This window comes from Cyrtonyx montezumae, unplaced genomic scaffold (assembly GCF_038088225.1).
Source record: "Cyrtonyx montezumae isolate F1298 unplaced genomic scaffold, pur_monq_1.0 scaffold_0, whole genome shotgun sequence".
NCBI classification, from domain to species: domain Eukaryota; kingdom Metazoa; phylum Chordata; class Aves; order Galliformes; family Odontophoridae; genus Cyrtonyx; species Cyrtonyx montezumae.
In genome coordinates this window covers 26,685,069-26,707,012 of record NW_027071824.1, presented here as the reverse complement: position 1 = coordinate 26,707,012, position 21,944 = coordinate 26,685,069, and the positions used below count along the sequence as shown (strand labels likewise).

The 21,944-nt window shown below is 36.1% G+C and overlaps 1 protein-coding gene across 1 annotated transcript in view; it reads left to right on the top strand.

The window, feature by feature from the left end:
* Positions 1-21,944, top strand: part of FAM120B (family with sequence similarity 120 member B) — a 46,746-nt gene that overhangs the window by 5,175 nt on the left and 19,627 nt on the right. The window contains exons 3-6 of the mRNA XM_065730676.1: positions 1,891-2,071; positions 7,447-7,542; positions 13,539-13,711; positions 17,104-17,196. Coding sequence (XP_065586748.1) covers positions 1,891-2,071; positions 7,447-7,542; positions 13,539-13,711; positions 17,104-17,196 — 543 coding nt within the window. The remainder of the gene's footprint in view (positions 1-1,890; positions 2,072-7,446; positions 7,543-13,538; positions 13,712-17,103; positions 17,197-21,944) is intronic.

Below are 21,944 nucleotides of genomic sequence, written 5' to 3'. Positions count from 1 at the left end.
TAAATGCAGATGTCTGGGTTTAATGTTAACTACATACAGATACAGTGCATGTAATTTTTCACTATACTAGTTAAGTAGAAGATCCAATTGAAAAAATAAAACATCACTACATTCTAGTGAAATATCGAAAAATATTGTTTGTGTTTGAAGTGCAAGGAAAAATTAGGTAGAATGTAATCATCTATGTTGGATTGCAGCCAGGACAACAGTAGTAATATCTTTACTCCTTAAGAGAACATATCGTGTGGTCTTTATGACAAGAAGTCATTATTTCTTGGTTTGATCTTTCATTCAAAGGGTTGCAGTTCTCTGGCATCGTGCTGAGCTACAACTGTATGAAAATAATAATAATGTTTAGAAGCTTCATTAAAGAATGTCTCTCTATTGCTGCATAAATCCTATGTTAAGCCAGTCGCTGAGGAAATTACAGTCAAAGCTGAAGACATGCTAATTAGTCTTCTGCTTTTCTACTACAAGTGTTTACATATTTTTATGTTATGTGTGTGCTTTGTTTCATATTTTGGAATCTTTACAATTGTTCCATTTGCCTTGCTAAAATTCACAAAACTGGCATATGCAGCCCAGTTCCAAGTTCAAGGACACAGCCTCATGTTACTGCTTCCCTCAGGTTTGGTTCTGTTTTATGTAAAAGTAGAATTGAAAGATTGCATTGTATCCGTACGCTTGGAATACTAAGAATTCCTTCCAGGGCAACCATAAATATATTGCTATAAGAAAATGCTGTTGATTGGCAATGTGTACAGAAGCCTACTGATCATTTTACGCTCATGTGAGCGGTTTTCTGTAAAGTATGACATTTCATTTGAATTAGCTTTGATCAGTAATGGCCGGTGCTTGACTACAGCTCTGAACTCTTGAGTTCCCATGCTGGCAAGCACTGGGATTCTGTGACAGAATCTCTAATCTGGTAATTCCCAGTAAAAGAGACTGAGAGGTGTGTACAACCCAAGCCATATAGATAGCATGACACGTAGGGAATGCTGAGCAGAGAAATTCAGTGCCTGCTCACCATACAGTAGATTCCAAGAGAATCTACTAGTGGTACCTGGTGGAAATAATAGGTCTCACTCAACTGAGCATTTGGTTTGAGGTTGTACAAAATATGGCTCGTTCTGCCCTTGCCTAGTCCAGGTTAGGGTTGTGTGCCTGAGAGCAGTTTGGTTGCTTCTCTTTGTAAGGTGTACCAGACCAGTATTTCCTGTTGGTACTCTCTGCACATGGATGTATCCGTACTCAGTGTGTGGTTAACCTGCAGTCTGGGCAGTGGTGTGATTCTGTTTCTCAGCCAGTCTGGAGGACTATTGCAAGGTAAAAATGTGGTGAATTTAAGTATTCCAGATTCACCACTGTGTAAACTACATAAATTCAACTGCTCTCAGAAGAGACTGTCTCTGTAGTTCATCTTGAGATAGAATAAAGTGTTTGGGTTTTGTCATGTTTTCACTTTTTTTCTTCAAGTGCTTATATTCTTTTTTTGAAAGGGAAAGACTCTGCAAAAAGAGTGAATGATGGAGGGCAGTTCATTTTTCTACATCTGCATTCAGAATTCATTTGAGGAATAATTACTCTTTAAAAGATGTCATGAAAAATACCACAAATTTTCAGAATTCAGGGAAGGACTAAAGACAAGTGCAATGACGAATTCCCTTAATCCCTATCCACAAAGGGATACGTGTTTGAAAATATACTATGCTCCTTCTTTTCAAAACAGTGCTTCTTCTCTCCCTTCCATTCTTCTATTCTGCCTACTTCCACTGACAAAGTACTGTGTCTTCCAGTAGTGAATGCTTTTTTTTTTCCTTTTTTTTTTTACTATTTGATTATTTTTAATTTTGAAGATAATGCCTTCTTCTTTCTTTGAACAAACAGTTAGCTAAAGAACATCACATCCAATCTGAAAATTATGCAGTTTTCAATATCCTGAGTAATGGAGAGCTTGAGTGCAGCAACTCTTTGGAAGATGATAGTGATACAGAGATTCCTGGACAGGCACTCATCTATCGCCCTGCTCGTCAGCATATTTATTCTGTCTTGTTGGAATCGGAAAAAGGTAAGGTTGGGGCTACTTACACCACTAGTCAAGTGCACTTTGAATTCTGAAATACAAAATCTTGACTTCATTGTTTCAGTGGCTAATTCTGCGTGGCATTTAGGATAGAAACTGGGCAGCTGAAATGAATTTTGTAAGGAATCAAGAAAAAACTTCTTGATTATGAAGAAAGGTTGAGGAAACTGGGCTTGTTTAGCTTGGAGAAGAGAGGGCTCTGGGGAGACCTCATTGTGGCCTTCCAGTACTTGAAGGGAGTGTATAAACAGGAGGGGGAACAACTGTTTACATGGGTTGATAGTGATAGGACAAGGGGGAATGGTTTTAAACTAAGACAGGGGAGATTTAGATTGGCTGTTATGAGGAAGTCTTTCACTCAGAGCCTGGTGATGCACTGGAACAAGTTGCCCAGATAGGTTGTGGATGCCCCATCCCTGGAGGCATTCAAGGCAAGGGAAGTAATTGCTCCTAATGAATGCATTTCAGCTGTAATATACATCTGCAAAACAGTAACAGTAGCGCAGTGTTACCATTTTACCTTCTCTTGTCTTTAAGTTTGCAATTTTAAAAACATTTAATAGGCAAGTGTATTTATTGCAGAAATACAAACACAAGTAGTCATGCTGGTGATTATTTGTGCCTTCATCAAGGTGGGAGAAAGTAAGATTTCTTTATCCAGTGGCGTAAGTAGATTCTGCAGTAGGTGTATCTGTGCTTCTATTCTTCTTGCCACAGAATTATTCAAGTGTATCCTTGTAGAAATTTTTAAGATTTCCATTGCTTAAACTTCTAGCTTTTGTGGCTTTTGTTTTATGCTCCCAATGGTTTTTAGGCAGTGACTTGAAAATAAAAAATGTATTGCGCTTTAATTCTTTTTAGTATGTTGCTTTCTCATTGCTAATCACTTTACATTTTTATTAATGAAAGTGCAAAACTATCAACTTAATATTCAAACTGTGTGCTTTAGAAGGGCCTTATAAATTAAGTACCTGACTTCCTTCACTAACTGGAGTTTGAAGTCATAGCATAATAGGAAAAAAAATAGGAAAAACTGAATCAGAGTTTACACAGTCCTTTAGAGAGAATAACAAAAAGCTCAGCAGTAGTTGTGCACATCTGTCATCTTTCATTTTTCGGCCTACTGCCTCTAAATTTTGTAGACAATTATAACTTGGTTGGGTTTTGTTTATTCCCCTACGCAGCAGGAAGTTCATTGATGTTTTCAGAAACACCCCAAACCAAAACTTCCAATTAACAATTGTTGCTGCAAGATGGCAGGGTAGTAGTCAGATTTGCATTTGTGTTAGTGTTTGTAGTACTCAGATGAAGAAGATTAGAGTTGAAATACAGAAACAGTAATTTAGAATTTTAATGAATATGAAATTTGGACATGGAAAAGGTTTTCTTTTAAGAAAGTGATTGTTTTTAATAAAACCGTGGATAACATATTTTATTTGCTCTCAGCTCAAGCTTAAAAACCCAGAAAAAAAAATGCTGTAGCACATTATGCTGAACACCCCAAGTCCTTACCTTTTTCCAAAAGGTACATGGAATGTATCTGCGTGGGTCCCATATTAAAACTGCATTTTTAGTGCATGTATTTAATAGCTGCTATACCTGTGTCACTTTCCACTATTTCATTGGTTGGTATTTTACTCCAGTGTACTGTTGCTTACAGAGCAAAAGTGTAGACCATTAACTAGGCTCTATAGGAATCTTTTAAGTAAATGTCCATGTTACTTTTTATGAATTTGCTTCTAAAGCTACAAGGCACTAGCATTCTGTACAGAATAGAATCCTTTACTAGTTTTGCTCAGATAAAGTGAAGTATTTTTTGGAGTTCAGTGGGAGGTATAAACTACACTGTGGATTGTCCTATAACATAGAATTACTTTGAATTAGTATTAAAACAAGATTTTAATTGGGGGAGTAAACCATTTAAATTAGTGCACATGGAGTCTGCTGCCATCATGGGAAAAATTGCCAGTGTAGTACATGTGAAACCAAGTTGGCTAACTACATGACATTCTAGTTTGCTGTTTGGGTACTGACTTCTCTGCAGTTCACAAATCTGCTTATCTACTGTCAGAGAGAGATAAAGGCAGCAAATATTTTGCAAAGGCATTGATTGCAGTTTCAGTTAAGAGCAGGTTAAAAAATATTCAAACTACTTTGTCTACCTTGAAACAAGAAGCTCTTGAAAGTCTTGAATGTTTAGGTTAAGATTTTCAAGGAGCCTAAGATACCCAAGAATCAACAGGAGCTGGATATCATCATATCCTTTGAAGTCACATGTCTAGAATATGCCACTTTACCTGAAGCCATAGTGTAATAAGCAGTGGCAGTTTAATTTTCTTGCACAGCCACTCATTTCAGTCCCCCTGCAGCCTCACAGTTGTGCTGGTGCAGCTGTGTGTGAAGCTACAAGTTGACCTATATTGAGAAATTGAAATTAGCCATCTTCCCTTACTTCCTTGCAGTTGGGTAGCAAACCTGGTTCTGCTTCCTTGTCCAGCTCTGCAGTCACTAACAGTTATGGTGAAGGAATGGCAGGGAGTGGGAAACAAATCACCACTTACCAGATAAAGTGAGCAAGCGTGCAGGAAGAATTGCTCGTAGAACTATGACTTGGACTGTAATTTGCTATATGGTGAGCATGTGCATACTTCTACTCACTGAAATGTCACCAGAATCAAAAGCTTATTTTGACTCAATGAAAATAAATAGGGGACTGATGGTGATGTTGATAATACAGCATTTGTTGCCTGTGGTTGTTTTTTGTTTTGTTTTGTTTTTGTTTAAATATAGTTAATATTATTAGAGCTTCTCATCACTAGATATTCTATTGCTTATATTGATATATAAGTTGTCAACTTCTAGCACTGTTCATAGAACAATTGTACTGTTAGAAAAATCTATGGAGGAGAGAAGAACAACAGTAAGTAGTAGAGCCAAGCTCTTTCTTTTGTGGACAAAGAATTTGGAACAAAGCCGACAGGTTTTGGCATGAGCTCAGTTCATGGAAATACCTGCACCCACTGCAAGGTTATGTAATATGGCCTGAACACGTGGCCAGCTCCTGGAAGTCCTGGCATCACTCCCAGTTCTAAGATTAGCAGCCAAGACTGACCATGCCTTTGACACTGTCAAAAACAGATCATTAGGAGAATTTTTGCCAGTTACCACCAGGGATGGCTCAGTAGGGCTGTTGTTGTTGCAGGTTGTGCAGAGGAGCACAGTTACCAGCAGTCTCTAATTTTGATGTTTTGCACATAGCTTAGCTGAAATTTTTCTTTACCTGCTAGGCAGCCCTTTCGTTATTCATTCAGAAACTAAAAGGAGCTGCTGTTTCTGACACTCTGTGCATTGTGGGGGAAAAAAAATTGAAAAGCTAAACCTTTTTTCTTTTCCCACTGTGATAATTCCGCACCAGGAGGATGGGCATTTAGTAATCAAATCCCTATGTTGTTCTTGCTAGGTTAATGCGCTGTGAATTTGCAAGACTTGGATTTCAGCTATATTTATTTGGTTTCTTATGTGAATAGTCATATATTTTTAATACTAAGGACTATAATAGTGAAAAGCACTCAGCTGATGTGATGCTACATCCTGTATCAATATTCACGTAGATTAAAAAAGTAATACTAGAAGTTTCCCATTATTTTCTCTTTTTACTGTACTTGAGCTCAGTAGGATATATAAAAATAGTATTTAATTGGCATTTGGAATCAAGTGACATTTTGATAAGTTGTTCTGTGAGTTGTGGAGCTTAGTGACTCCCCCACCAGCTTCCCTCAGCAAAGCTTTTGTATTTCCTATGTTCCTATTGTCCTCGTCTTCTCATATCCGTAGCACTTCTCATCCTGCAGTATACTGTGTTCTCAGTATGTCCTTTATTGTCTGTTGCTCTGCACAAATCCCATCTTTTTATTCAGCTCTGTTTCCTCCATAGCTACTTGCCATCTTGATTTGAGGTGGAACAGGTAACTTTGCTTCCCTGCCTCTCTTTCACTTGGTGCCCTAATAGGATCCTTTTTTCTGCTAAGTCACTTGGTTTTGTGAAATGTTTTTCAATTTCATACGATTGAAATCTTTTGTGCTCTTCCATATATAGTTGGGAAAAGAATAGTGGGTCCATCAATTCGTTAAAAGACAGGTGCATTCTAATTGTATAAGTCTTGCTTCCTTAAGAAGCCAGGCAAAAACCTGGGAGTTTGAATGAGCTTAATGTTGAATGAGTTTGAATGAGTTGAATATATCGGAGTAATTTACTTAATAAGCCTCAAAACAGAATGCTGAAACATCAGAAAGCTTTGTGAAAGTGACTTTGGGATACATATATATTTAAAGGTTTTCTTAATGAAGTAGTATTGTCATAGGCAGTGGTTTGTAATCAAGATGTGAGACTATTCGTGTACTGGAATGTGTTTATTTACCCTACTGAGGGATTTTTTTCACTGCATTGTTTGTATCAGCAGTTTCAAACAATGAAGCATCCTAAGCACAGGTGTAGGGCTGTCCTTTGCAGTCTAGCAGCCAGCTCTTCAGTTTATTGGGAGTTTGTACTGCACATCCATGCCTAAGGAAGGAAGAAGCAGGGCAGTAAAATCTTTTGTCGTGAAACTATGGAAAAGGTCAGGAAACAGCTTCCTGTGGATTTTGAATGTGAGCTAAACTTTAGAAGTCAGTATGGGGTGGAGAGAGTGTGGCTTGAAAGTAGTGAAACTTTTTAAGAAACACCTTAGTCTTTACATGGAATGGAGGGGTATGGTTGGTGTTTTGAAGGTTAACAAGCCACTTGAACTAGTAAACATAAATAATCTGTTTATGCCAGATTGAGAACAGTGGCATCTAAAAGCTTTGCATCTTGTTGTGGAGTGACTCCATTGCCGTCAGCTCTGAAATAGATAGCTGTTAAAGCCTCCTATAAAGATTTTCTCTTAAGTTCTGACATGGGAAATGTCAGGGCAGTTTGAGAGGAGAACTGTGTTAAGGACTGTGAAGTTGAGGTAGCTCATGCAGGTCCCTAAGCTACACCAAATGCCTCCACAGCTACCTTAACTGCCTTAGAATGGGTGGGACTGGAATTGGATGTAAGATGTTGTAGAATGTTTTACAGTGACTTTTTCATTTGTATTTCTGATCGTAATTCCCAAGTCAGAACTTAGCATCTGTGGTGCATAATTCAAACTCTTTTCACTCGTCCTGATGGTTTGTCATAAAGACAGTAAAACTAATTTTTCTTGTTTGGTTTGTTTTTAAAGTAGCTGAACAATCAAGTTGTTATGAAGTGCTTTCTATTACTTAGAATGCTTACCACCACTGTTTCTTTTACACAAGTACTTGCCCTTGACTTACCCAATTCTGTCTGATTTCAGATGGAGCCTGTCCTTTGGTAAAAGAGTGGTTTGTCTATTTTGGAAATCCTCTACAGCAGCCAGAGCTGATACAACCTGTGCAGCCTTTTATTCCAGGTAGGATGAATAAGTGTATAAATCTGAAATAATGACATCACTGAAATCAGGTTAGAAGACATCAGACATCCAAAGACATCATCAGACATGGTATCTGAAATGGTTGTGGAAAACCAGGAGCAAAATTTGAAATGCTATATGCCTGTAATTGCTTTTATTTGACCTGTGTAATTATAAGAGGTTTCAGCTTTGAGCTACATCTTGGTATGGTGTCTTGTGAAACCCAGTGCTAATTCAAACATTCATTCTAAAATGCAAATAATTCCTTAAATGTTCTAAATACAGCTCTGAGGCCATGATAAGTGGTGTGCAGGCCTAGAATTAAAATTTTTCTGTGAAGCTGAGAGAATGAGTTAGTGAGACTGGTGGAGAATATGACAATTTTAGATCACCTGAGACAACTTAGAAAAGAGAACCCAAATTTCAGTAGAAGTGTAGTGATGCTATCTGTTTTTGTGTGGTGTTTTTCACTGTCTTAAGCATTGGACATGTTCTATGTTTGTACCATCCTTCCTTTGGTAAAAGATGTATTCTTGAACGCTCTGTGAGATCATTATTATGAGGAATGTGTTTGTGGAGGATGCTTCAGTTAAAAGATTGGGCGCTGCGTATGTCACTCGTCCCATATCACTGAACTACATCAAGCTCTACAAGTTTAGCATAGGAAGTAAACAGTACTATATCATTTTTCTTTCTTTCTTTCTTTTTTTTTTTTTTTGAGAGAGAGAGAGGGAAAGTTGTTCTAATTGTTAATTTGACCATGCTACTGTGCTTGTAACCACACTATCTTTATTCCCCCAGCTATAGCTGTCTTTCTCTTCAACCAAGTAGTATGTAGATCCAGGAGCTCAGGGGATTTGTGGTCTTTATAGGAAAAACATTATTTCCATTGATGTATCATTGTTATCTTGTTAAGAAAAATGATCAGCAAATTGATTTTTTAGAGTAATTTGTAACACTTGCAGTACTCAAAGCTTTGGGTAACAGTCCTTTTTCTGACTTGGTTTAAATCTTTTCACTTCTGTTTTGTGAATAAACACATCAATTTGGAGTATGCTGCCTTTTTTTGTTGTTACTTGGGTTTGCTTTAGAAGTTACAGTAAGATGTCTCTCAAAGTATCCTAAGATTGTATGTTTAGCTTCATGATTAAAACTGGTAATACATCAGAACAGTCTTCGTATTCAAGATTGATGGAAAAACAGCTGATCTTTAGATAGCAGCCTGTTCAAAATACTTTTCAAAGGACATGTTTGGAAAGCATTGAGTTATATAAACAGAGTACAAACAAGCTCTTCATTTGATATACAATAATTTCATTGCCCAGTAGCTCCAATATGTTATTAGCAGAGTGATTATCTAATTGACTTGATGATGGTATGAAAGTATTGTGAAATTTTCCAAATGGATATGAATAGGCAGTGTAAAAACTGATTTGCCTGTCCTGTAGCACTGTTTTATTTCAGTATATAATGGTGTGAGAGCACGCAATTGTAAAATGAATTCAACTAAGTATAAATGATTTCTAGGTAGTTACACTCTGATTGCATGGTAAACATGGTATTTATTGTCGTGAAATTTTCCTTCCTAGGTAATATAGTACCTTCTTCCTTTCTTGTGGAGGAATGTACTCCGATTCTATTGCTCTGCAAACATACTACACACAGAACCCACCTTAATGTTGACACTAAACAGGATTTCAAATTACTTTTGTTTGTGTACAGCAGCTGCATATCAGGACTCTGTAAAAACATTGTCTTTGGAGACATAATCTTTACTAACTCAGTAATGAAAGGCTGTTCTAGCAGACTATTAAAAAGGGGGTGGAGGACTTCTAGTGTTTATTTTTAGTGCTCTGTTGTCATTCCTTCAGTGAACAAATATTTTTCTAAAATTTTTGCAGTCCATATTTGTATGCCTTACATTCGCTCATGCATCTTTTATTTTCCACAGCACGTCTTTCTAATTCACCAAATAAGGTTCTCTACAGCGCATCACGTTTTTCTGACAGGGATCACATGTAGAGCTACATTTAAAGAAGTTTTTAAGGGAAGTTAGAGTTCAAAGCTGTCAATCTAAATCGGGTTACTCAAAAAAAGACAAGAAACCTTAGTAGGAACCATCTGAAAAGTCACAGGTGCAATCGATCCGGGAAAGTTCTTCATTTAGTCTTTTGGGGAAAAGAAGAATAGCATCATAATAACTACTTCAGAAGTATACTAAGAATATATGGGAAATCTTGACTCTTGTATTTGATTTGGATTAAAAAGTCTGAAGAAAGAGTATTTGGTATGAATTTTGAATTGTGCTTCTCTAAATATTATAAATATCACATTAATCTTAAAAAAAAACCTACGAAGTATTTCCACCAATCCATTGATTTTTTTTTGTGTATAAAACAGCAGAACTGTCTTGAATCTGAAAAGGTTGCTGGTGATACCTTGAATATTAGCTTTTCTTAATGAAACAATGAATCCTAAGGGCTGTAAAATGAGAGTTAAAATATATCTATTTAAACTACAGTGTTTATATGCATTTTTCTTGGAAAAATCTCTGAATTAGCATCTTTTCTTCCCTTATTTTATTTCTCTTTCTCCCTTCTGGAATGTTCCCTCTCATCTGAATGAGTGTGATTGTGATGTTTCCCACACACTGACAGGGCATTTCATAAAGTGATTTTAAAAAATGTATCTGAGAAATGAATTTTGTTAGAAGATCTATGAGCTAAGAAATTACATACATATGTACATGTTTAACATACATAATGTGTGAGCCTCTATTTGAAGTGTGTACTATTTGTTATAGAACAAAGTTTTAAAATCTTTACTGGAAATGCATGGATTTTGCATTTCATTTTATTTCTGAAAACATATAGATTATTTTAGCTGGTTGTGTGTGTATACTATTTTATCCCAAAGGAGTCTACATATACTTTCAGTCTTCTAACCATTGTATCTTGCAGGAATACGTCATGAGTATACTCATATTCAAATTACTTTTTTTCTGATACTGTTTCCTGAATGCTTTTTTAATTGTCAGATTTAATTGGCATTTGGGTTTCTAGCATCTTCAGAGTTGGCCAACAACAACAAGGTTGATCACATGTTAATATTGAGCATTCCTGTGCACTGGGCATTGTCCAGTAGCTTTTCATGATCTTATTTTTCTTGCTCAGTATTTGCATGAGTGTGTAAAACAATGAAGTGTTGGTGTTTTGTTACTGGTGTTCTAACTTATCAAATATCAAACTTCAAACAGATGTAAACAGTTAGTGTTACACATTTATGTCCATATACAGAATGATGATATTATTTAAGTCAGTAAGAATGTGAGAGTCACCTCTGTATAAGCCCAGTGTTCAATGATACCATGGTGTTAATGCATTTTGCATGCAACACATCTTCAGAAATCAGTTATTGAAGTTCAAACATAAATTATTTTTAATGATGACAGCGTGCTTAAATGTATGAATGAAAAGGAAAAAAAATAGCAAATTATTTTTCTCTCCCTTATTGTTCGACCATGTTCGTATTTATGCAAGTACTACCATTTGACCCCCACAGACTTCTTTGTGACGTTATCTTTCTGGGTGTGCCCAAGGTCTACAGTCCATATACTACTGAATACTGTTTTCACACAGTTTAGTGTGTGTTGAGAATAACCATAAGCATATGCAGCATTTGAGTCCCTTTCTGTAGTTCATAGGATCTTACGATTTCTATGACCCAAATAGGCTAAATAACTTTCTCATGACTAATCTTTACTGTAAAGATGTATCAGTTATATTTTAAAGTATGTTTTGCTCTGTTTCTCTCCCTTTTGTTGCTCACTTGTGGTTGGTGTTGTTTCAAAGTTGGTTTAGTAAATATTTAGATGTGTTAAGAAAGCAAAATATTTCTTATTCTTGCCCAAGTAATTTTCAGGAGTGCTTTCCAATAGCTGCAAAGTACATTGTGAGTTTTAAACTAGAACAGAAATCTGTTTTGGGGATCTACTTTATATGAATCGTAGGTCCATTGTCTGTACACATGGTCCTGGGGGAATCATTAAACTTCAGTGTATTTGTTTGCTTTACTTATCTTTCATTTAAGGGTTAATAGATGGCTCTCTCTTGGTTATGACATGGAATTTAATTATTTGTAGAATGCATTGAGACTCTTTCAAAAAAATAATGCCTTTGGCTGTATGTGCCAAAAGGAGATAGTGTCAAGTTTTCTTTCCCAGAGTAAATAACTCATAATTCATCGGTACCTCTTTTTCCCAGGCGCGAGTCAATTTCACTTCTTAAAGTATAAGGAACTGTTTATGGAAGAGATGTCTTGAATTTTTTGTTGAGCTCTCTCAATATAGATATGTAGACTTGATTATTGATGTAGTTCATGGTTTTATTCTGAAGAAAGAAAAATTTCTATTATTAGGTATGCCCTTGGATGCAGTTCATTTTTAAAAAGTGCAGTCAGAAAGAGAACTGCTTCTTGGAGTTTCTCCTCACGCAGCTGAACATGAACCTTTGGGAAAGCAGAAGCCATCAAAACCTTTTTGAGCTTAACTACATAAAAATTGTCTCACACCTGACATTTGTTTAGCCTTGGTAGGAAAAGTTGGCTTTGTTTTGTTTTTACACATGTAATCTCTGCATTTCTTCTTGGAATTCACTGCTGGTTTTTTTTGTTGGTTTTTTTTTCCTTAATGCAACAGTTACCAGTGTGAAAACTAGTGATCTGTATCATGCTGCCCATACCAGTCCTCTCACCACCAGTGTTTGTGATACAGCTAACCTACATTTCTAACCCAAATCAGGCTGTTGTTTTGTTTTATGTACTATGTATTTTTTACTACAAAGATCAGAAACTTACAGACTGTACAGCTATAGTTCTGTACATAGTTAAAACTTTGGATGGGAGAGTTGGTCTTCAGTAGTAAAACAGACGTACATCAGGGAGATGAAGAAAGCAAATACTAAGAACTTTCTACTTTCACCTTCTCTGAAGAATTAGTACCATTTGTTTAATGAGGTTTCTTAGCTAAATAAACATCATCTATATAGATTCAGCGCCTTGTCACTTTAACAGTTTATTATCACCAAGTGTTCCTAACTGGACTACAGCAGCTGCACATCTCAAAGAAACCAAAAACAAAGGTGTTACCAAATGCAACTTAATTGGTCCACATTTAAAATTTACACCTCTTTTATTTGTCTACAGAAGCAGCAGTGTTTTATGGGAGGATTCTGTCATTAATTGGAATTCTTACCAATTCTAACCACTTAGCTGTTCTGTTATTTCATGTGCATTACTGTTTATTTTGATAATGGACTTAAGGTAATTTAAATAGGGAATCAATTTTACAGTAGATAACACATCACAAATTGGGAGATGGTAAAGGAGTAAATATTAAAGATTGGTAAATGTTTGTTGTCTCAAGGTTGTGTTCTGTAACGGTTGAATTCAGTCCACTCTTCTTAAATGTTACCACATTCATAGAATCATGGTGTCCTTAGAGTTGGAAGGGACTTTTAAAGGCCATCTAGTTCAACACCCCTGCATTGAACAGGGACACCCACTGCCAGATCAGGTTGCCCAGGGCCTGATCCAGCCTCACCTTGAAAGTCTCCATGGACAGGGCGTCCACCACATCTTTGGGCAACCTGTTCCAGTGCCTCACCACCCTCACTATAAAAGACTTTTTCCTTACATCTAACCTAATTCTGCCCTCTTCAAGGCTGAAACCATTTCCCTTTATTTTGTCACAGCAGACCCTGCTAAAGAGTTTGCCCTCTTCTTTCCTGTAGCTCCCCTTTCAATACAATTTGTTTGAACTAAAAGCTTTAACTTGTTTGTTTTTTTTCAAATGCCAAGCTTTGTCAAATTAATTTTACTGTCACTTTGTGGTCCTTGCAAGTGCCAAAAGCAGATCAGTAGTTTCCTTTCAAATTGTAATTAGGAATACGTGTTTTATCTTGTTGCTGCCAAGATAAAATAATGGATTTCTTTTGTAGGTGGAACACCTAATTTGAAAACACTGTGGTTTGCCAAAGGACCTGACGTGGAAAAGCAACGGTACAGTACGTTTCTGGCATGCTTTCACCTTCAGGATGCGATGGAAGAGCTCCAAGCTCTAGAAGCACCTGTTGCAGCATTCTGCTGCTTGCTGACCTACCTTATGCTGCAGGTAACCAGGACAGTTACTGTTTCTTCAACTGTCAGCCCTTATAGATGTGACTGACTAGTACACTTTCTTGCTAGCCTGCAGACAGTTTTTCTCATAATCATTACTGGAGGCATAGTTGATCACATACAATAATAATGCACTGCAGCATTTTAATTACCCCATTTAATGTGCATCATCGTGTTTAAGAAACATATTTTTAGTAGTTCATCATAACTCTCACGTGTCCATGACAAAGCCCCTTGGGCAGTTTAACAGAGAGGGTGTAAACGGAGGAGTTTTCCACCCTTTTGGGGACTTGTTTGAAAGTTAAAGTTTTTCTTAGTGTTTCCACAGTGTCATCAAAAGAAGACATCCCCTCAGGTGACTATTCAGGCTATGCAAACAGACAGTATAAGTATTTAGTTGGCTGTCACTACTTTTTCACACCAGCTGATTACTACTCCATGTCAAGTCAGAATTAAGGATATGGCTTTTATCATTAAATTCCAAGTAATAGGTGATCACTAGTTAGTAGTTCTGTTAGAATTCCAAATACCTCCAGACTAGCTTATTTGTTATAAAAAGGAACGCAAGTTTGAATGCAATATTACTTCATTAATTATATTTCTTTTGTATATAATGTGTTGTATATACTTGCCACCTTTCAAATGTGATCTCACACGTATATTTTTCTCTCTGAGAAAATTATAATGCCTTTATCTAATCTAGTGAGCTCTGTTGCACTTCTACTAACACTGAATTGCATTTTATCCCTTGTTTTGCTCTTTTAGGCTTGTTTTGTCTTAATGACAGACTTATACTGGTTTGTGATAAGTGAAAACAGATTCTCTCTATGTTTTCTATTGTATTTTTTCTTCTTCATATATGTTTGCTCAGTCTTAGATGACGCATCGAGGGGAGATCCATATAGCTCCTTTTTTCTTTAATCTTTGTATAGCAGAATATTAATGGAAAGATTTTTTGAAGATCAAAGTCATGAAACCACATTTCATGCCTTACCATTTCAATGAAGCAAGATAAGTATTGTGTACTTAACTTTAAACACGTAGTTTAAGGTTTTTTTTCATGTTTGGATATGATATGTTTTCACTGTTTCATTTATTTTTCATGCTATATCCTTCCATAGCATGATTATTTGAGAATGTTTTCTTTAGTGAGATTAAAAAGTTAAGTAATAGGATAGAACACCTACAGAAGAGAGGATTTACTGAGTCTTGAACACAAAATATTAATAAAATGAAAGAAATCCCATTTAGGAATATGGTCTTCAGAACTTATTACCCAGTAAATAATGATAAAAACAGAGGAAAACAGTTTTGTGGATCTTATTTTCAAGAACAGCAAAGAGATCGTGCCAGTTGATGGAATGTTTTTCGTGGCAGTGCCAGTTTCTCAACATACGTCCCATTTTCCCAATAATCTTCTGCCCTCTGAGTTTCGCAGCTACAATCTACCCTGTGAACCAGACCAGTGATCTGATGTGGATTAAAATGTGTTTCATTGCTTAGTTGTTTAGTGTTCTGATGTTGTCCATTTGTTTTCTTGGTGTGTTGGAAAGGGAGAACAAGAGTAAGTGTCAGCAACCACACTTTGAGTTGGGAGTAGTGCTTCCGTTTGTTTTTATAGCTGAGAAAACAATGTTTGTCTAACAGTGGTCTAATTCTTGTCTTCACACTTGAGTCTTGCATTTCTATTAAAGAGCTCTTTTGGGGGCTTTTTTTTTTTTCCTGTTGAATTTGCAAGAAATCCTTCATTTCTTTTTGTTAGGATAGAATTGTGCAAGAATTGCTCTGTAGATGAAAATAACTTTTTCTGTTGCTGCAGTGTATAAAATTTGTTTTGTTGGTTTGTTGCCACCTACACAAAGGTGACACCTAAGCTGAAATACTGGATAAAGTATGGCCATCATTAAATCTTAGTAGCCAGGTGGAGTTAAGGAATCCTAAGGAACATTTGGAAGCTCAAAGCTTCCTTGATATCCCTTCCATTCTCATGCTTTCTGCAAGTTTTAATAACTTCATACAGAGGAAAGGATTTTATAATGAGGTAAGCAGTAAGATCTGATTAAAAAAAAACCAACAAAACAATTCTCAGTAATGGTTGAATAATTCATATCTTGAGGGTTGCTCTTCTTAAGCAAATAAATGAATGAAGTAATCACAGACAGTTTCTTAGCGTTTCTTTTTCCTGTTGATTTACATCAGTATTTTTTGTTATTTTTCTTGTTCAATTCTTCCTGTGAATTTGTAATTTATGTTAGTATTAATAGAAACTTGTAAGCAAATTGAAAACGGATATGCACAACGTTCCCTGAAAATCATGCCATTAAAAGATGGGCAATGCAGAGTTGTGGGCCTTACAGCCTTTTAGCTGTACTGTAATCCCACATTACACATTTCCCCACTTTTGCAAGAGAAACTTTCCCCCAGTTTCCAATTGATAATGAGTTTCAGTGCTTTGCGGATCTCATTTTGAGCCCCCTTTGTAGTCTCAACAACTGTAAACAGACATGTTGTCTTTTTGCACATGTATAATTTACATTGTCCATACAGATGAAGTAGATGATCAGAATTAGACAGTACAGTCAGGGAGTCACTCTGGCTGGAACAGAGGCTTTGTCTTTTTCCTGAGGTGACCATGTGCATCCAGAGAATTCCCAAATGCTTTTTCACAACAGTAAATATCCCTTATATTCCTTTTTTTATAGAAATATTTGAGTGGAAGTACTATTGTATGAATTCAGAAATTTTCCTTCTTGTTTTCTTACTTGAGCTTTTTAGATTTAGTTTTCTTACAATTTTGAGTTGTTCTCACATCAATATGTAATAAAAAATTTTTAAAAATCCAGTTGTGTTGTTTTTTAATCCTGAAATTTAGCTTAAAATAGGAGATTGAAATAGTTTAGATTTGTTGGGTTTTTGTTGTTATTGTTTTTGGGTTTTTTTTTTTCAGTTTTCAACAGATAACCATGTAGCAGTTTAATAAATCCTAATGGTTGTGAAATCTGGCTCACTTAAGGTAGTTTTTATTATAGAGCAATTTATCTTTTTTTGCTATGTTTCTCATAGTGAGTATGCAGAAAATTCCTGTTATTAAGTAACTCCAAAGGAATAGGAGAAGGGAATATGTGAAGAGTGGCCATTTTGTTTAGTATGTGAAAACTGTGCATGTGCTACACACAGGTATAGCTAGCTGCACACTTCATTCAAATGTTGAAACTAAGTATTTTATTCCATTTTAACATCTTTTCCTAGACAGTGAATTCTTGGTTGAGATAACACCATGAGGTCATTGATTTAAGTCTGATGTATCTGAGAAAAAAGAGGAGCCAATTTGCAGAAAGTTTTTCTTCAGAGCCTGCAAATAATGTGTTACCTTTTCATCTGTTTTAGGTCAGTAGTCTCTCTCTGGAAGACCTAAACGCATTTGTGGCACTCGTTCTCTGCCTCAGAGGAAAGACAGGTGCTGAACTGGCAAGTCTGCAGGTACTGACTGGAATAACTGAGTAACAGAAAATGTTCACAGAAACTCAGGGATAAATGCATGGGAGGGGAAATTCAGCTTTAATTTTTTTTCAGATATGAGAACTGAATGTGGTGGTAAACACGTAGGCATTTAGTGCTACAGTTCATGTAAATATTTATATTTGTTAATCATGTGGGAAAAAAAATAACAAGGTCTCTAGTGGTTGGGTTCCTAGGGTGAAGGAATGAGTCTCAGGTTTCTGCCTAACTTGGCTTCTGGATGTCTGGATGATGGAAAATTTTAATGGTGAATCTTGTCCTGCAACATCGCTTCATTTTATTTTTTTCCTTAGAAGTACTGAAACAAATAGAGGTGCCCCTACAGATGTGAATTTCTAAAGTGCTTGGAAGTTTGTTCTCTTGGAATTGGATGTCTTTGTTCATTCTTTCATTGATGTTGTAGTTTAGGATACTTATTTGGCATCCAAACATGTAGTATTAATTGATGCATAATACTTTCCATCAGTCATTCTGCTAATTTAAAGTTGTTCATAGAATTTTGCCGTTTGCCCACAAACCTTATGGGAGATAAACTGGCATGAAAGTAAATGACACATGAAGCTGGTATTATGCTGTATAGTGCACTGTCCAGAAGCAGGCAGTGTCTTGTTGGGATTGGGTTACTTGTTGCCATTTGCAGGTACTTTCAAAAGTGAAATATTTATTAACTTGATTTTCTAGATATTTATGTTTAAAATCAGTAGAAGATTCAAGTGCACAGTTTTACAGGAGGAAAATGAAAGAGTACTGCTTAATCCACTTGACATACTTTTTCTTATCTGAAAAGCTAAATGTGATCTTTGGGAAGAACTTTCAACAAAGGTTTTGAAGAAGTTGTGTTTACCTTGGGCAGCGTCTACAATTCCTTATGAAAATGCTTGCTTATTTGCCATCTTGGATTTGTCTTTACATTTTAAACAATAATCTAGTGTTAATGTTTACTCCTTCTAATTGATTCTGTAAAGAACATTAATTTGATCAAAAGAATTTTGCTCGATTCCTGCATGAGAATCCATTAGTGAATATATTTGAAAAATCCTACCATTAACATGAGAGAAAATGTAAATAGAGCCCACTTTTCTCATATGGTGAAGAGATCATTGCAACCTTCACTTCCAAATCTGCTTTCTGATGTGCTAGCAATGTTTCATAGTTAATGAGATCCATAAGCCTACAAATTCATGAAATAGGAAAGGATGAAGGGACAGTTTGAATAAAATGTGTTAAAGTCTTGAAAAAATACAGTTTACCTCATGCTGAAAGAAACTGTCCTGTGAACACAGCACTCAAATGCACGTTATGCTATTCACTAAAAGTAACTACTCAGTTCTTACAGGTGGAGATTTGGTCATTTTTCAAGATCAGTGGTTTCAAAATACTAAAATGTGAACATGATAGACAAGAACTTTTATAAATTCTATTATTTAAATCTGGTTTCCTTCTGCACGCTTTGCCCAGGCCTCCTGTAGAGCTTATACATAAGGTCAGAATTAAGTTTTGGGCCCCAGGTTGCCTATTTCCCTTCTTTCTATTTGAATCTGGTGTGCTGTTCTGGCAGGAAGCCCAGAGAGCCATCAGTCTAAATTTGCAGCCATTGTAGAGGAAAAGAGGCACCAGCAGTCCAGCTTGCAGCATTGTTTCTTATATTGTGACAGCCCTGGTTCTTCTCAAGTGCAACAATAGATCATCTTTCACCTGTAACACATCTAGAATACTGTTCAAACAGGAGGGGCCACAGTGAGTTACAAACAGAAATAATACATTTCTTGTAGGATTTCTTCGAGTATGGGATTGTATAAGACATTTGTTTTGGTGGTAGAAGGTTTTGAATCACATCTTTCCAAAAGTTGCAGCCAAAGACTGGTTGGAAAAACTTGTTTAAAAGGCAAATATGCCCGGAAATTGGCAGATGAAATTTGAGTTCTGTAAATGCTTTTAGAGGTGAAAAGTATGTCATAAAGCACTAAAACAGTAGCAGATGCATGGGTGACCATAGGCATCACATACTGCTGGAATTCATGGCATCTGCCAGCTCCTGACAGCTTTGCTGTAAAGCATCCAGTTATGCCATAGAATCTACTTTGGATTCTACACCTTTTGTCCCCCTGGTAAAAGAGTCAGTTTGGCTGGGTATGACAGGTAAGAAAGTCAAACTTGAAATGTATACCTCTTCAATATTTCAAGTGTCTTCAGGTATTTTAGAAGTGTTACAAATATGAAGTAAGCACAGACATTTTAGGTCTTACATGATAAGTTCCAGAGAGTTTTTGCAGTTTGACTATCACTAACAAGCATTGCTTCATTAGATTTCAGAATTAAAACAATAAAAATAAGAAAAATAAAACCAAACCTCAGCAAACTAGTTTAACAGGCAAAAATAGCTTTCACAAGAATTGTAGCTGTGTAGTTAGGATTGATAGCTGTTGTTGTACAGTGCCACAGAAGCAAAATCAGTTTGGAAATGGTATGATATTGAAATTACACAAGATCAATTTTTCTCAGTATTTTCCTGAGTAATACTTAGCCACATTCATGAAAATAAAATAGAATGTTTTAGAATAATTATAATAATTTAATTATTTTGTATTTTTAACCTCAGTATATTTTTTCTTCCTTGTCATCCAAACAGAAAAGCACAAATAATAACCTGATTCTGAACATTCCAGAATTTAGGTCTTCTGACCTATTGGGCATGCCAAGCTACATATGTCAGGACCATTAGATGCCATGATTTTCAGACAGGCCCTGAACAACATTTATAAACGATATGTATTTTTCAGAATATAATTATTTAAAAAAATAAAATTGTTTCTCTTCAGGGGAGAGACCATGGCTGTCCCCTATGAGAATACTTACTTGCCATCTAATTGGATTATGGAAAACATGAAATAAAAGTAAGAATATTGTAGATATTCCAGATAAATCTATTCTATTCAGTGTCTGATTTCATCTGTGTATTTTGGTGTTAATGCATTCCCAAGTGCTTTATTGAATCAGGGGTTTATATTCCCACAAAAATTTCCATCTGACAGTAGTGTTTTTAAGATGTTAGGGGAAATTATAACTGGTCAGAGGGGAACAGGGGCATGCTGTGGTGATTTACTGTCTTAACACTGTTTCCCAGACCATTCTTTCATCTTCTGCAGCCTTCTTTTCTCAGTGTTCTGAGCTAATCTGGAATAAAAGTGTAGTAGTACAGCATGTGATTTCAAGCTGAGATTGGTTCAGTCCTTGTTCAGCTTTAGAAATATGACTTTCTTCTCATTGCCTCAAGGTAATTTTAAGTGAATCAGTCCAAACAAATAGTTCAAGTCTTCAAATATCTAGATCTGTTTTGCTTTTAAACATATATGTAGTTAATCAGTAAAAACTTGTGTCAAGTGAAGACTGCAAGAGTCTCAAACCTGATTTTGCTGACATTGTTAAAAACCTTTGTAATCCCAGTAAACAAGCTTAGAGTAACCATTTTTACACTGGGAACCCTGTTTATGTTAAACCTGTGCAGAAGTCTGAATGTATTCTGCCTTTTATCCTCTGTTTTTCACCTTCTGATTGTGTTTTGGCCTCTTGGGCTGCACGTCTGATTCAATGTGCTGCCTTTGCTCCGTGGTTTATTTTTTCTAATAATCATGAAGTGATGGGTATGGCATCAGTGAGTGTTAAGTATTGCAAAGATTAAACATCTGTGCAAATATATGTCAGGAGCTGAAGTTACTCAGTGTTTGCAGTATGTCTTAAAAATCCCCTACCTAGTTGTATTTCTGGTGTTGGTTTATAAAAATACAAGAAAAAAAAATCTTGGGCTAACATACTCAACTTTCAGACAAGATTTCTGCTCTCCCCTGCTCCCCAACCAAATTGGGTGTATTTATTAGTATTATTAGAGTCAGCTTCCCTGAGCAATTTTTACATTTGACATAAGCTCAAGTATCAGAATTCACATAACTGTGTGAAGTCTGTTATGTGTCAGTGGCACAGAAACAAACCCCAGCATGCCCAGATCAGCTCTTCTACCTCCTGAAAAAATGTATTTATTTAGTTGGAGGCAGTTCACTGCAATCTTTGCAAATCTTGAGCAAGATTTTGAGCAAGTGCCTTAAACCAGAGAATTTGTGTTCCTTTTTGTGGAAGACATGATCTTGCATTTTATTTTTTTTCCTTAATCGTGTGGACTTGCTTTGCATTTCTTTTGAGTTTTCCCCTTTACTGACATGTTGTTTATTACTAGAGTTTCAACACTAAGGAAATAGCAGCAGTGTTTTGGTTGTAAACTGCTTTCAGGTTTTATATAGCATAAAAATTTTTTCAAGATGCTTAAGGAAAAAGGCACTTCAGTTATAATTATGGTTGCATAATATGGTTACATGGATTCTTGAATTTCAATTTTTTGTGTTCATCTTAACTGTAACATAGAATTGATTACTGTACCAAAAGTTAGCACTTCTCAAGTCCTGTATGGCAGTTTTTCCATTCCAAAATAAATCGGTGTTTTGGAAGTGGATGCTTTGTTGCAGCTTAATTACAAATTGATTCCTAGCATCTTGAACATGATTACAAGATGAAGGTTGATAGCTCCTTTCACAGGTCATCTGAGATGCTGCTCCATCGAACTGTGGTTTGATTTGTCTTGGTCCTGAAGCTTGTTCTGAAATAGAAGTAGATCAGTTCTTTTCTTCCTCAACATGCAGACTTAGCACCTGAAAATCCTT